At 40.0% G+C, this 15,321-nt stretch overlaps 1 protein-coding gene across 1 annotated transcript in view; it reads right to left on the bottom strand.

Annotated features, from left to right (window-relative positions):
• The window catches only part of SNRNP200 (small nuclear ribonucleoprotein U5 subunit 200), a 40,102-nt gene extending 38,809 nt beyond the window's left edge, over positions 1-1,293 (bottom strand). Inside the window, exons 1-2 of the mRNA XM_020988505.2 lie at positions 1,071-1,293; positions 198-361 (exon numbers count right to left, since the gene is read on the bottom strand). Of these exons, the coding sequence (XP_020844164.1) occupies positions 198-361; positions 1,071-1,115 (209 nt within the window). The 5' untranslated portion in view covers positions 1,116-1,293. The remainder of the gene's footprint in view (positions 1-197; positions 362-1,070) is intronic.
• Positions 1,294-15,321: the final 14,028 nt, after the last annotated feature.

Here is a 15,321-nt window from a genome sequence, read left to right as displayed (position 1 = left end):
ATTCTATATTTCATTCCCTTGTAAAACAACACTTATGAAGTACCTACATGTGACATAAAGTTTAGAAGGATCCCTTAAATCCTCTGGGGATTTCCAGTCAAGTAGTTCTATACTCAAGCTTCAAGCATTTCAACAGAAGATATGTGAAAACCAGAAGGTGGTTTCAAGGAAGAGGAAGGAATTCTCTATATACTCACTTGGCTCTTCTTTCCTCTTGCATCTGAGGTTTGGTCCTTTGTGCCTTATCACCCATTCGAGTACCCTCCAGTTTCCCCACCAGTGAAAGTACCTCCCCTGTTGGTTCATCACGACGTGTTCGGTCAATAAGAGAGCGGTCAGCTTGGAGAACAAGGTTGGAGTTCTGGAATAATCACAATATTAACACAGCTAGAACAAGAGTGGGAGCTGGCACAGGTAGACCCAATTCCTGTAAATGTTTCCCTTTACCTAGATGATAATTCTTGAGAATATGTACCGGTTTCACACGTATAATGAGTATCGTAATGCTTGCACTTCTCAATGGGTGGGGGAAGGTCAGAGAAAGAGTATGTGGAACTCAAAAACAATTTTTAAAATGAATGTTAAAAATAGATAGGCAAAAATATTTTAAAGAGAGAACAACTACGCACTTGTGCACGGATACTTCATAACAATACACGTAGATATGGTACCTACTGGCTTAAATTAGCAAATTACAAATTACTGTAACTTGCCAAATAAGAAAATTCCCCATTCTCGGGAATGCGTCCTGAAAGTAGCACCTACAGTAAGTACACAACTTGGAATCTAGGCACACAGGTGTGTCTGACGGCGGAAGATAACATATTAAGAGTCCAGTCTCTTGGTCCCATCCTTCTTTTTCCTATTCCTTCAGTATGTATGAGTGTCCCTAGTAGTCTCCAAACTCAGACTCTGTTTCAGGGACTCCCCTTCACGACTCCTTGGAACGTGGTCGACTCTAAAACCCATTCTCCTCCTTTTACTCCTCCCTCCTTCAGTTCCCCCAGACTCGCAGGGATTTCTTCCCGTCTCTCCCCCCACCCCAGGCCGAGCCGGGGCCTGACACTCACAGCCTTGTACTCATACTGCAGGCTCCGGGCAGTCACATCCGCCATGGCTGAGCCTGCTCAAGTGCTCCGGCAAGACGCCCAGAGGGTCGACTCTATCTTCTCAAAGCCCCGCTTTCCTTCTACTATACTCTTCCAGCACAACGAACACACCACAGAAACGCTTGATAGAAGCAGGGAAGGAAGGAGCCGAAAGCAGATCACTTCCGCTTCCAGTTTACTCGACCTCCTCAGTTGGGAGGTGGTAAAAAGGGAAGTGCGCATGTGCACAAAACCCCAAGTCTCTTAAGAGCCCGGAACGAGAAAGCAGGCTTCTCTTATGTCTCACGAGAGTCACGTGTCTTGCGTGACGTCGCTGTCGGTCGTTTTGCCCTGCTGGGTTGCTGTTTGCACGCAGCGTTGCGACGAATAGCTTGCCCGTGCGCATGTGCAATAGTTAACCTCGAACGGAGCCGAAATTCAACCGCAGTGAATGTTACGCTCTCTTATTCCGCCTTGGAGGCAAATTTAAAATAAACATATCAATAAAAACAGGTCATTCCTTATACAAGACCGATATCGCAAACTTTTCCCTGACTGGGACAACTAAGGGATATATAGTGGTTAGAGGGAGCTGCTCTTGAAGTCAGGAAGACCTCTGTTAGAATTCTTAATATTCTTAAAATTCGAATTCTTAAAGTTATCAAAATTAAAATTCGGATTCTTAAAATACAATAGCTGCGGGACCCAGGGCAAGTAACAACCTCTCTGTGCCTCAGTTTCCTCTCTAAAGTGGATAGTTGTGTAAATATTGGCTGTTTTAAAAAAAATTATTGAAAAAAGCTCATGAACTGTGTGTGCCCCCAATTAGTCCACAAACAGTTAAGTGCTTGCTCTGTATCACGGAGGTGATTACAGAGGTGTCCACATTGCAGTGATTTTGCTAGAAGACTACCTTATGAGGATGCTTGCTCTTCCTCTGAAGTTTGGGAGTTTTTTTCTGTGGCTCTCCCTGGGGGAATGAATCTTAGGTGTGGCTTAGTCAGTTATTTATTAAGTGCTTAGGATATGCTAGGCCCTGCATTAAGCCCTGGAAATAGAAATACAAGCAGAAAGAAAGCTCCTTCCTCCAGGAGTTTATAGTCTAATTGAGAAGACAAAGAAGGAAGGGAAGGGGAATGGAGATAGGAGTGGGGTGTTGTTTTGGTAGAGAAAGTTCTGTGTAAAAGAATCCGGAGAATCTTTATTGATGGGCCTGGGTCTCCTCTTTAAGATGGAAGTTCTGGCAGGAAACAGCCAAATAGAGAGAGAGACTTGCAAGGACAGGAGGGTACTTCCAATGTGAGCTTCCAATGTGAGGTGGTGTGAGCTTCCAGGCGACCTCCAGTAAATCAATACTGGGCATACCTGGTGAGTCACAATGGAAGCTCCAGGGCTGACCTGGGTGATGTGACTTAGGGACATAGGATTTAAATCTGGAATGGACTCTGGACTAAATAGCCTCTATTTAGTCTATAGGCAGCTCTCAGTCTATGATCTCATCGTCTTAAAGAACATGTCTCACTATTGAGAAAAATTAATATCATGCTGTATCATATTAATTTGAAATCCATCCTTTTCACTATTTGGTCAGAGCTCACTTTTTCAGTCTAAGCTCACCAGGAAGTTTCAGAAGGGCTAAGATCAAGTAATGTAATCACTCTCAGCCCCTAAGGCATCTGCTTATTAACCAGCTTGGGCTGGACCTCTCCCAAGTGGGACAAGTCTCTTGTCCTTGCTTTTCCTTCATCAGAGTTAAGAGTGACATGGTCTACAGGGGAAAGACCAAATAGGGGGAGCCTGATTAAAATGACTTTTGTTTTTCTAGACAACCCAGGTGTATGGGGTGTTCAGGAGAGTAGCACCACTGATGTAAGGCCTTACTGAGCCCTTTCCAAGATTGTTCATCCGCCTTTGGTGTCCACCTTCACCTGTCTTTAACCTGTGTCTCCAAGAAGCTGTTGCATGCACAGCAGCCACACATCAGTAAAACCATCTCAGCAGATGGACTAAACCAGATTGACAGACCTCAAATCCATTGGCGTGTTAGAGGGATGTCTACTCCAAACATGTGAAGACTTCTCCCAGGGGAATGGGCAGATGGGAATAACTTGTTCTAATGGCCATGAAGGCAGCTGAAACAGGCATTGTAGAGTACTTAGAGCTTGGTCAGGCATCAAAGATGCCAATTCATCCACTACGTCCCAGGGCATCACCAGTCTTCTTGACTTTTGTCTTGCCACTGGACTTCTGTGACTCTGGAAGAGAGTGAAGTTGATGACTTTGTATAACTCTGCCCCACTTAAATCCAATTCACATGCAAGACATCACCGGTGCTATCACTGGTCTTCTTTGAAAAAAACGAAGGACAAACAAACAGCAACTCTGCCAGGAATGATTCTGCTGTTGTAGAGGCTATGAAACTTCAGATTATGGTTATTAAGAAAATGAGAGCTCCCCATATGTTACTAACATCCTTTTATGAAGTTTGGGAGATGATTTGTGATTATGAAATTTATGAAGTTATACCTGGAATGGTATATATTGAAATCACATCTTGAATCAACCTAATCTTAACAGACTGCAGTCTTAGGGACTTAATTAAAAGGTTAATCTACAATACTTATTCTCAACAACATGAGAGTAACAATAACTGAATCCAGCTCTAAGCAAGGATTAATGAAACTTGCCTATTAAGGCTGATTTTATTTTTCTTTTTGGTGATGCAGTCAGGGTTAAGTGATTTGCCTAGGGTCACACAGCTAGTAGGTGTCAAGTGTCTAAGGCCAGATTTGAACTAAGGTCCCCCTGACTCCAGGGCAGGTGCTCTATCCACTGTGCCACCTAGCTGCCTCAAGGTTGAATTTCATGGGACCGTAATTGGTAGTCTGAATTTGATTCCAGATATAATAATCAGGAAATGTTATTGAGCTAATGATTCATAATTTCAGCTGCCCTGTGGGAGTGACATCTGGCACTTACTGCTGGTAGAGTTCTGTCCCAGGAAAAAGTCAGGAGATTTTATGTGAGCTGAAGTAGGACTATCCCAACTGATTTCCCCAGTGCAACATTTCCTCTTGAATAGAAAAATTTCCCATTTGGCTAATTCTGGTCCTTCTTTTTCCTTTTATGACAAATTTCTATAATCATGGCAGGTGGTCAGTAGAAGACATGAACACAATATTAAATCTTTAAGAGATTGATCCTGGAATACATCTAAGTTACTATAAGAAGATGTAAATATATAAAATCTAAGTTATTTAGACTGAATTTATAGTCCTTTCCATACCCTAAAGAACTAAGTAGATGAGTACTTGGGGTTGTCATCTGCAAGCTAGTAGTTATATATTTGTGTATGTTAACACTCTGAAATGCAAGCAAATTACATGAGTTACCTTAAATATGCCTTTATCTTTAGAGAAGATTTAAGAGCAGTAGTCTTAATTACTTAGTCTATTTACACACCCTGTTCCACAGCTTTCATTATAATTGGAGTAAAATAAGCATCTCTTAAGTAAATTCATTTATGTGGCCATTAAATTTAAGCATAGAAGTCATCTACTTACAAAAAATGTTCTTACCTATGTGTTTCCAATAGGATTAGATCCTTAGCATCTCATTCTCCTAAGGGGGAGAGTGGGCAGCTAGAGTGAATAACTAGAGTACACAACTGGAGTGAAAAAAAATTTTTTTGAGAAAACAACGTACGTGTCAAATATAAATGATTCTAATGGGGAGGTAGAAATGGCAAGATATAACAACTGATTGCATATGTGAAGTGAGGGAGAGTAAGGAACCAACTATAACACCAAAATTGTGAACCTGGGAGACTAGAAGAATGACAGTGTCTTTTAATAGAAACAGGGAAGGTTAGAAGAGAGGAGAGTTTGAATGGGAAGATAAGTTCAGTTTTGCACATGTAAAGTTTGAAGTATCTCTGGAACATCCAGTTTTAATGTACAAAATGGAATTAGTGCTACAAGACTGGCGCTCCAGCCTAAAGCTAGATATTTAGACCTGTGAGTCATTGGTTACAGCAAATGAGGAAATTTTGAATGCTGTGAATAAGTTTGCTCACCTTGGCAGTTTTTCCAGGGATGCACATATGGATGATGAGGTTGATGTACATATTGCCCTAGATAGCTCTGTTTGGGAGTCTCCAAAGGAAAATGTGGGAAAGAAGACTGCCTACCAAACTGAAAGTCTACAAAGCTGTTGTGTTGCCCTCATTGTTGTATGCCTGTGAAATCTGAACAGTCTATCAGCGCCCTGCCAGGAAACTGAATTGCTTCTATTTTAATTGTCTTAGGAAGAGTCTGAAGATTATCTGGCAAGATAAGGTGCCAGACATGGAAGTCCTTTCTTGAACTAAACTGCCAGCCATTCAAACTCTCCTTCAGGGAGCCCAATTCATATGGGCTGGCCATGTTGTTCAAATGCCAAACGTATGTTTGCCAAAAGACTATTTTACAGAGAACTCATGCAAGGGAAGTATTCACATGGAGGTCAGAAGAAGCTATTACAAGGTCTTTCTGAAGAACTTTGAAATTGATTGCATGACATGGGAGACACTGGCAAAGGGCCACCCAGCATGGCGTGCTCACATCAAAGAAGGTACTGATGAGTGAAGCAGAATTGCAGTAGCTTGAAAGAAACATGAGATGTGTGAATTTTGAGGCATCTCCATTCCAGATGTTCATGTGGACTATTTATGTCTGACCTGTGGTAGAGCCTTCTGAGCTTGTATCACTCTGATCGGCCATAGCTGAACATGTTGTACCTTGACTCCAATATAATGATGTCAATTTGGTCTTCTTCAAGAACAAAGGACAACGACCAGCCAACCAACCTAGAAATGATATTTAAACCCATGGAAGCTAATGAGGTTATCAAATTAGAGAGTGCAGAGAGAATTGAAAAGAGGGCTTAGGAAAGACCCTTGGGGAACACCTACAGATGAGGATCATGGTGTGGAAGATGGATCAGCAAAGAATTAGAAGTACGTAGAGGAGAAGCAGGAGAGAGTGCCATGAAAACCCAGAGAGAAGAGGGTATCCAGGAAGAGAGAGTGACTGACAGTGTCAAATGAAGCAAATGGCTTGAGTAGGATTGACTGAGAAATGGCTATCAAATCTGCAACTAAGAAAGCATTGGTCACTTTTGAGACAATAATTTTAGTTGGTTGATGGAGTTAAAAGCCAGACAGAAAAGGATTGAGGGGTGAGAGAAGTAGAAGCAGCAAGTACAGACAAGTCTTTCAAGGACCTGGACCAAGAAAGGGAGGACAGAGAGAGGATAATGTCTTGAGAAAGTAGTGGTGTCTTGTGAAGGTTTTTAGGATGGGGGAGACTTGGGTATGTTTGAGTTCATTAAGTAAAGAGCCAGTAACTAGGGAGAGGGTAAAGATTTGGGAGAAAATATATCTAACCACAAGGTGGAGCTTGTGAGTGGAGATAGGTATCCTCCTACCCAGGAGCTAGCAGCCAGGTAGAGTTGACACATATACAACTCCAACTGAGGGTATGGATTGGATATCCTCAACATTCCTCCCTGGAACTAGAAATTTTGGCTTTAAATGAGAGTAGGGGAGGGGGCATTGAGGTGTAAGAGAGGAACTAGCCACTCAAAGCCTCTTGGACTAAAAGCAGCTATTCTTTTCCAATCCATAGACTTTCTGAGTCTGTGATTTCTGGTACCTTTATTTAATTAGTCTACGGAACTCCAGTATGGTGCTCATTCTCTCTCTCTCTCTCTCTCTCTCTCTCTCTCTCTCTCTCTCTCTCTCTCTCTCTCTCTCTTCTCTCTGTCTGTCTCTCTCCCCCTCTCTCTCTCTCTCTCTCTCTCTCTCTCTCTCTCTCTCTTTCTCTCTGTGTCTCTCTGTCTCTCTTTCTCTCTCCCTCTCTCTTTCTCCCTCTCCCCGCTTTCCCTTTCCTTCCCCACTCCCCACCCAATTTCACTTAACAAAAAAAGTATTTCCCATCTTTAAGAAATGGAATTCTTCCTTTCTTCTGTAATTTATTCAATAACTACAGCAAATAGCTTAAGTTTGCTGGCCAAACAAATTTATCATAGCTAAAATGGCTTATCATAGCTAAAATGGCAAAGTAAACATTTAGGGTAAAACACACACACACACACACACACACACACACACAAAACACATAAGGTACTGACAAAGAGATTAGAAGGGAACAATGGAAACAGGAAGTGAACGGTCAGGAAGTAAATGGTAAATAGATTTCTCCCCCCCCCATATATCCTTTGTGGATGAGAAGGGGAAGGAAAGCATTGTGGCTCAGGTTTTATGTGTCTCACCAGCCTGGGCCTACCATTTTTGCATACTTGTGCTCATGCTGTCCTCAGCTCATACATGACCTCCATCAGACCATCTTGGTTTCTCAATCCTGATCTTCCATAAAGTGTTTGAGATAACTATCTATTAGTTTGTAGTCTGGCAAGATGGTTTCAATGGCTTCCTTTTATGTTGCCACCCACTATGGCTTCTCTCAGAAGTTCATTAATGTTCAAAATCAGGGGCTTGACTCCAGGAACTTGAAGAAGCTGGGTAAATACCACTCCCTGCTAGCAGGAAGATGTCTCACTCTTCAAGTCTTCTATATCAAGCTTTTGTGGGCTCAAAAGGCAGATTACAATCTTTCTTGGGGCCAGAAATTTTGCAGTCCCTTACAAAATTAGCTGAAGTATGTTGAAATTTACACACATATATATCTCACAAGTATCAAAAGAAATTTGTTATTCGGTTGTTCAGTCATGTCCAACTCTTTGTTTCCCCATGGACCATAGAACCCTTCTATCCTCCACCATCTTCCGAAGTCTATCTAAGCTCATGTTCATTGCTTCCATGATTCTATCTATCTATCTCATCCTCTGCTGTCCCCTTCTCCTTTTGCCTTTAATCTTTCCTGACTTCTGGGTCTTTTCTGTCATCTTACCATGTAGCCAAAGTATTTTAGTTTTAGCTTCAGTATCTGTTCTTCCAATAAACAGCCTGAATTAGTTTCTTTAGAGATATTGACTGATTTGATTGCCTTGCTGTCTAAGGGACTCTCAAAAATCTTCTCCAGCACGACAATTTGAAAGCATCCATTGTGTGGCACTTAGCTTTTCTTATAGTCCTACTCTCACATCCTTACATTACTACTGGAAAAAACCATAGCTTTGACTATATGGACAAAGTGATGTCTCTGCTTTTTATTATGCTGTCCAGACAGGTGTCTTTTCATTTCGTGTTTGCTGTGATCTTTGAGCCCAAGAATATAAAATCTGACACTGCTTCCATTTCTTCTCCCTCTATTTGCCAGAAAATGATGGGACCAGTTGCCATGATCTTAGTTTTTGTTTGTTTGTTTGTTTGCTTGTTTTTTAATGCTAAGCTTTAAGCCAGCTTCACACTCTCCTCTTTCACTCTCATCAGGAGGCTTCTGAATTCTTCTTCACTTTCTGCCATCAGAGGGTATCATCTACATATAGAGATTGTTATTCCTCTGGGCAACCTTAATTCTGACTTTTGGATAAATATCCAGCCTGACATTTCACATGATGTACTTCACATATAAGTTAAATAAACAAGGTGACAATATACAGGCTTATTATATTCCTTTCCCAATCTTAAATCAATCAGCTGCTTCTGATGCCAGGATTCTTGACCCTGCCCAAAAATATTTATATCTTCAAGTTCCAGTCAACTTGACTAGTCTCTGACCAACTTTTTACCATCAATAAGTGACTTGATTCTGTCTTCTCTACCTCATTCTGATCTGTCATCTTGATCTAACCTTACATAGTTGGGCATATCCCCATTTAATATGTCTTAATTGGGCCTGACTGCCTTTACCATGTTATTCTGGATCCAGTCTCAGGGTCAGTCCATTTCTGTATCTTTATCATCCTTTGTTTTCAATAACACTACTAGTTTCTAATTCTCAATCTCTACAAATATGTATCCTGGTGTTCTTTATTGTCCTTGTGATTGCTGACAGAGAATTAACCAAAAAAGGAGAGAGTAAGACAAAAGGGAGAATAAGATTGAGACAGGGGGAGGCCAAAATCTAAAGAAACATAGGGTGGGAGATGGAATAGAGAAGAGTAGGAGGACTAGGCAGAGGGAAGCTCAGAAGATTCTGAAGTAAATGTGAAATGTCAGTCTGAATTAAATGATTTTTGTCACACTTAAGTGGGGACTTTGAGTATGGGCACAGAATAACCTATAGCTACCCTTGGCAATGTTAATCAGTTCTCCAGATGTTTATAAACAATGCTGCTCACTAGAAAACAGCTTATCTCCTTTCCCCTTCAAATTTTAATGTTGTTTTTCCCTGGGATTCTATGTGGAGTAGCTTTACTTTGGAACTTTAGAGGTATAAGTCAATTCAATTAGACTGGCATTTACTAAATCCCTGCTTTGGGCCAGGAATTGTGCTAGGTACAAGGGACACAAAGCCAAAATGAAATGGCTCCTAGCCTCAAGAAGCTTATGTTAGATTGAGGAAAACAACATGTACACATATAAAAGTCACATTGCAGCCTGCTGAGTGCCCCTCTCCCACAGTGGTCTCCTGTTCTGGATTCATATGTACAGGTTTCAATTGTAGGGGAGTCTGATGCCAGAGAGGATTGGGCAGTGAGACCCACTTAGTAGTCTTTAAAAGGAGAGTACAAAGTATTCACCTTTCTATCTATAATTTTCTGGTCAACTCTCCTTGTTTCCTTATTCCCATATGTCAACCTTAACCCTCCGATGTCCCCATTGAATTTGTCCCTAACTTTCCATTGTGCATTCCAGAACACCTGTTCTGTTGTTAACAAACTGCCTTCATATTAAACCAGTTTCCTACTCCCAGAGATTACTTTATTAATTACTTAGTTGGGATTCATTTATTTAATGGAAGATTGGATTGGAGTGCTTCTTTTTTCTTCTCTTCTCTTTTTTTTGGGGGGTGAGGCAATTGGGGTTAAGTGACTTGCCCAGAGTCACACAACTAGTAAGTGTCAAGTGTTTGGTCTGAGGTCGGATTTGAACTCAGGTCCTCCTGACTCCAGGGCTGGCTCTGTATCCACTGCGCCACCTAGCTGCCCTCTGATTGGAGCGCTTCTTATGAAACATGGAGGGGGATGGATGGGTCCTCTGGCCTGGTTGCTGCCAGTGGACATATTGCTATGACCTTTTACTGAAGGGTTCATTCTTTTAGATAAAGGATGCAGTAATCTCTTATTGGCTCTTGTGAATGGGGACTATGTCCAAGAGGAGCCTATGATCATAAGCACTGCCTTCCCTAGATCTTATCAGTCTTTCTCACTTTAGTGCCAATATAAATGTTCCTATGGAGAGGAAAACTCTTATTTCTACAAGTCTTTACAATAACAACAACAACAATAATAGTAGCAAGCAATTATGTAGCACTTCAGAGTTTGCAAAGCACTTTGCATAAATTATATCATTTGATCCTCACAATAAACTTACGGTGTAAGTGCTATGATTATCCCAATTTTACAGACAAGAATGCTTTGCAAGTCTTAAAACTCTTTTTATTATTAGAGAGGCTACCTAGTCCAGCTTTCCTATTTTACACATGAAGAAACTGAGTCCTGAAGAAGTTAAGCAAGTTGCCTGAAGTCACATGGGTAGTAAGTAGCAGAGCCATGATTTACACTTTAGTCCTTGTGTATACTCTTTCCTTGGCTCACCTTACTTTTACGTTATATCAGTTCATGTAAGTCTTTCCCTACTCCGTATTCACCATATGATTTATTTCTTATAGCACAGTAATACTCCATTGCATTCACGTACCACAATTTGTTTAGCTGTTCCTCAACTGATGGGCATCTACTTTGTTTCCAATTCTTTACTATCACAAAAAGTTCTGTTATGAATATTTTGGTGTATAGGGGCACTTTCTTCTTATCTGTGGTCTTCTTGCGGTATACAGCCACTAGTCATAGAATCTCTGGGTCAGAGGGTATACATATTATAATCATTCTATTTGCATAATTCCAAATTACATTCCAAAATGGTTGAACTGCTTCATAGCTTTTTTGTGTCTCTGTTACACACGAACGTGTTGGCTTGGTGATAGTCTGTAAGCTCTTCAAGGGAAGTGACTTTTATTTTCCTCTTTCTATCCCCAGTGCTTAGCAGTCTCTAGTACCTTAAGTAATTAAATCTTTATTTACTGATAACTACTTATATGACCTTGAGCAAACAACTTTCTCTGAGCCTCAGTTTCTTTGTCTGCAAAATGGGAATAAAAATACTTACTCTACCTATCTCACAGGATTGTTTTGAGGAAAATGCTCTGCAAACCTTAAAAGTGAATTGTTTTTAAAGGGACATATATATAAGAGATGAGAGCCAAGGCAAGTAACAGCAGAAGAATATAAAAGAGTGACAAGGTCCAGAAAGATTAATGTCAGGAAGGCTAAAGACCAGTATAATGAGGATTGTGATAAGCACTAGGACACCAAAATAGCTTTTTTGGGTTGTATCGGAGACAAGAATCAGGAAATGATAGGATCCTTACCTTGTAGTGGATGGCAAGAAAAATGATGAACTGCTTAATTTTTATTTCATTTCTTTTTTTTCTTCAATGAGTCTTCTCTACCAGAATGGGAAAGACTAAAGAAACCCAAATAAATAAGGAGATACCCTGAGTTCTTCACTTGGCCTAAATTAATTACGTCTCTGAGTTTTGAAAGAACTTGCAGATATGATTGTTGAACTGAAAGTCTGCGATCTCTGAGGGATTCTCCCAAGTAGCAGAAGTGTCTTGAGACTGGGGAAGGGCAAATGATATTCTGATCTTCAGAAATGGGAAGGGAAACATTTCAAACTACAGGCCAGTAAATTTAATTTCAATTCCTGGCAGAAATTTATAGCAAATTTAAAAAAAAATTTAAGGCCTGGTAGCTAAGATTTTCAATTCATAGGCTAGGAACTGGAGCTGTGATTTAATTGGTGTAGGGAACTTCCAGATGTCTACTTATGCAGGTACCTTTTCTGTACCTTTTAACCTTAGAGAATTGCCTCTAGAGTATTGAGATATTGAGCGATGTGCTCAGAGTTCCATCTATATAGCCAGTAGTAGAAACTTAAACTCATGTCTTTCTAATTCCAAGGCTAGTTCTATCGCATCTATGTACCTATCCATCCATCTATCTATTGATGGATCTATAGATCTATCAGCACACATATGTATACACTGTATACACATATATGCACATATACATGTTTACACACATATATTATGCTGCCTCTCCATGTAAAGCATGTAGAAAAAGTTAAATGTTGGCATGATATAGATCTTTTGAATTTGTGAATGCTCATATTTCAGAGTTGTATACTATTTTCTATGCCTTAGATACCTTCTTCTATCAACCTGTGCCCTCATCAAAGTAGATGTTCCCTCCATTAGTACAGATTGAAACCCTTCATGCCTTCTTATCTTGTGCTATTCTCATCCATATTCTTTCCTAGAGCCCCCACAGACAGCTTATCCACCAGGCTGGAGGCCTATCTCTACATATTTTTCAACCTTAAAGTTATCACCGGAGATCTTAAGCTATCCATTTGCTCTGTGTTGCTTGTACCACGGACCAGCCCATCTATTTTTTCAAATCATATTTGTATTTTTCAGTGATAGCCTTAATGCTACTTCTTAAACATAGTTCATCAGTATGAACAAGCTGCAGCTTACTTGAACTCTCTATGTGTCACTCTAGAGCTATGACTGGGGAGAAGGTTGAATTTAGAGGATGTTCAAGACTTGCAGCCTTTAGCAGTATGGAAACACTACAGAGCTTAGTGCTTAGTTTGTAAAAATGATTAGTTAAAATAGGAAGCCCAGTTCCTATGGGTTAGTTCTTTCCCTGTGGGTTAGTTCTTTCCCCTATCCCCAACCCACACCCTTACAACCTCCTCAGAATCAGCCTCACACCAATATCCCAGAATCTGTCTTCATCCAATAGGAGCAGTGTCCCATATTTGCCTCCCAAATGAGGGTGTGATTCATGTTGCATTCTTAGTTACGACTTTATCTTCATTGTTCTTTAGCTTACTCATAACTTTAATTCCTTTGAAACCATAATGTTCCAAGACACACAACCACAGAGCATTGCTAGGATTTGTGCATAGAACAAACGGGTCTTTGTACTGGGGAATACCTTGGGATCATTAAAACCACTGCTGAATTTCTCAAATGTAATCCAATCTGCTCTCTTTCTTTAATTCATGGGACAAATTCATGGTTCACCTGCAATGCCTGGTCCTAGATATATTTACTGATGTAATAATTCAATGAACTGGACATCAAAAAGCTTTTTATGGTCTAGACAAGTCCTAATTTTCATCTATTTGTTATTTACTCTGTGGATTAGGCCAATCTCTTCTGAATATTCATAGGTGTTACTGAGGAGGTCCTGAAGTTTTCTGGGACTTGGTGCAATTAGCACAATATCATTCTCAAATAGGATCATCTTCAATCCTCACCATCTGTGGGAAATACTCTTCAATCTCAGTGCAAGATAGGACAGTGGCAAAGAACCTTATGATAGATAGATACATCTTCATTTTTTATGATTCACCTTGTTCGGTACCTCCTGATCATATCTGAGGTTGCATTTGTCAAGGAATTTAATATACATTTTCCCATTCTATGTGTCTTTATTCTATAGAACTGTATCTTATCTATAGAAAATTGTTGGATTTTCTTTTGTTTTCCAATCTTCCACTCTCATTTTATTGCACTACTTACTTCTTCATATCTAAGTTTATGTTTTCTTTCCATTTTTTTTTTTAAGTTAGTACTTTATCCCTGTGATTAGTTTTGCTTACACTACTTTGAAGTGAGTCTATTCCCACATACTTTTCCTTATTTACCATTTACCTTTCCTATCTGAAGTTTGTTGAATTTATTTAAATGATTAATTCTCTCTCTCTCTCTCTCCCTCCTTCCTTGCTTTTTTTCATTTCTTTATCTTTCTTCCTGTCTCTTAACACCATTCTTTCTTTTTTATTCTTTTTTTTTTTAAGGCAGCTGGGGTTAAGTGACTTGCCCAGGGTCACACAGCTAGTAAGTGTCAAGTGTTTGGTCTCAGGCCAGATTTGAATTCAGGTCCTCCTGACTTTAGGGCCAGTGCTCTATCTACTGCGCCACCTAGCTACCCCTTAACACCACTCTTTCAATTGAACATTGGTTCAAAATCTTTTCTCCCCTCTTTTCTCCAGTCTCTTATTTAGAGTAACGTTTCTTTGTCATCATCATTTCTAACAAGTTTTCCTTTGTTTTGTCTTTCCCATTATTCCTTTTTCCTTCCATTCAGTTTTGGGTTATACACTTACTTGTTCCTTCTTTATTTTCTCTGTTGCTTATGAAGGTAGAGTTTCTGGAGTACAATATTTCAACTATCTCCTCTATCCCATTTATATGCTATTGCATTTGTAGATCTTATGCCATCCTCTGTTTTTATTGCTACATTTCATTTTTAGAAATATCAATATTTTATTTTATTAAAGAGAATGTTTGAACATTTAGAAAGGAAGAAAAATAATGAGTACCAGCCAGCATGGTCTATCAAGATTATTATGTGCCTCTTTGATATTCTTTGCCACTTCTCATTTCTGACAATTACAAGCTTCCACACAGGAAGCATGGATAGAGAGGATATTCAGATATTGGCCTTCAACTCACTGCCTGCAGTATTCAGCTAATACTTTGAATAGGTTAGGCTAGGTCATAATCAGTGCTGACATTCCAGAGATGTTCACTGGGTCTGTACAAACCACAGCCACAGTGTCTACCTTTTTGCTGACCCTCATGATTTTATTAGGAAATTTTGAACTCCTATTGATTATTACAAACAATAGAAATCCTTCTCATTTAGCCCACAGAGGCCTATGCATATATAGTTGCATTGATATCTTTTGCAAGTTTCCTTTCTGAAATTTATTACTTGAGATATACTGTCCAATATGCAGGACACTTCATATCTTCAATTTTCCCTGCCACTGTTACACAAGGTCCTGTGATTCCAGGTAGAAAAGGACCCAGGGATGGTTAGTAGTGGTGTATTAATTAAGTTCTTTGGGGTCTAGGTCAGTCCTTACCCCTGGACCATGCTGCCATCTTCTGATGTTGGTTTGGCAGTTATCAGAAACTTCTGCCAAGTCTTCCTTTGCCTCTTGAATACACTCAGCATGCCCGTGTCCGTCTCGGCTGTGGTT

This window comes from Phascolarctos cinereus, unplaced genomic scaffold (assembly GCF_003287225.1).
Source record: "Phascolarctos cinereus isolate Bilbo 61053 unplaced genomic scaffold, phaCin_HiC Scaffold_2;HRSCAF=192, whole genome shotgun sequence".
Lineage (NCBI taxonomy): Eukaryota > Metazoa > Chordata > Mammalia > Diprotodontia > Phascolarctidae > Phascolarctos > Phascolarctos cinereus.
This window is presented reverse-complemented; position numbering and strand designations above follow the sequence as displayed.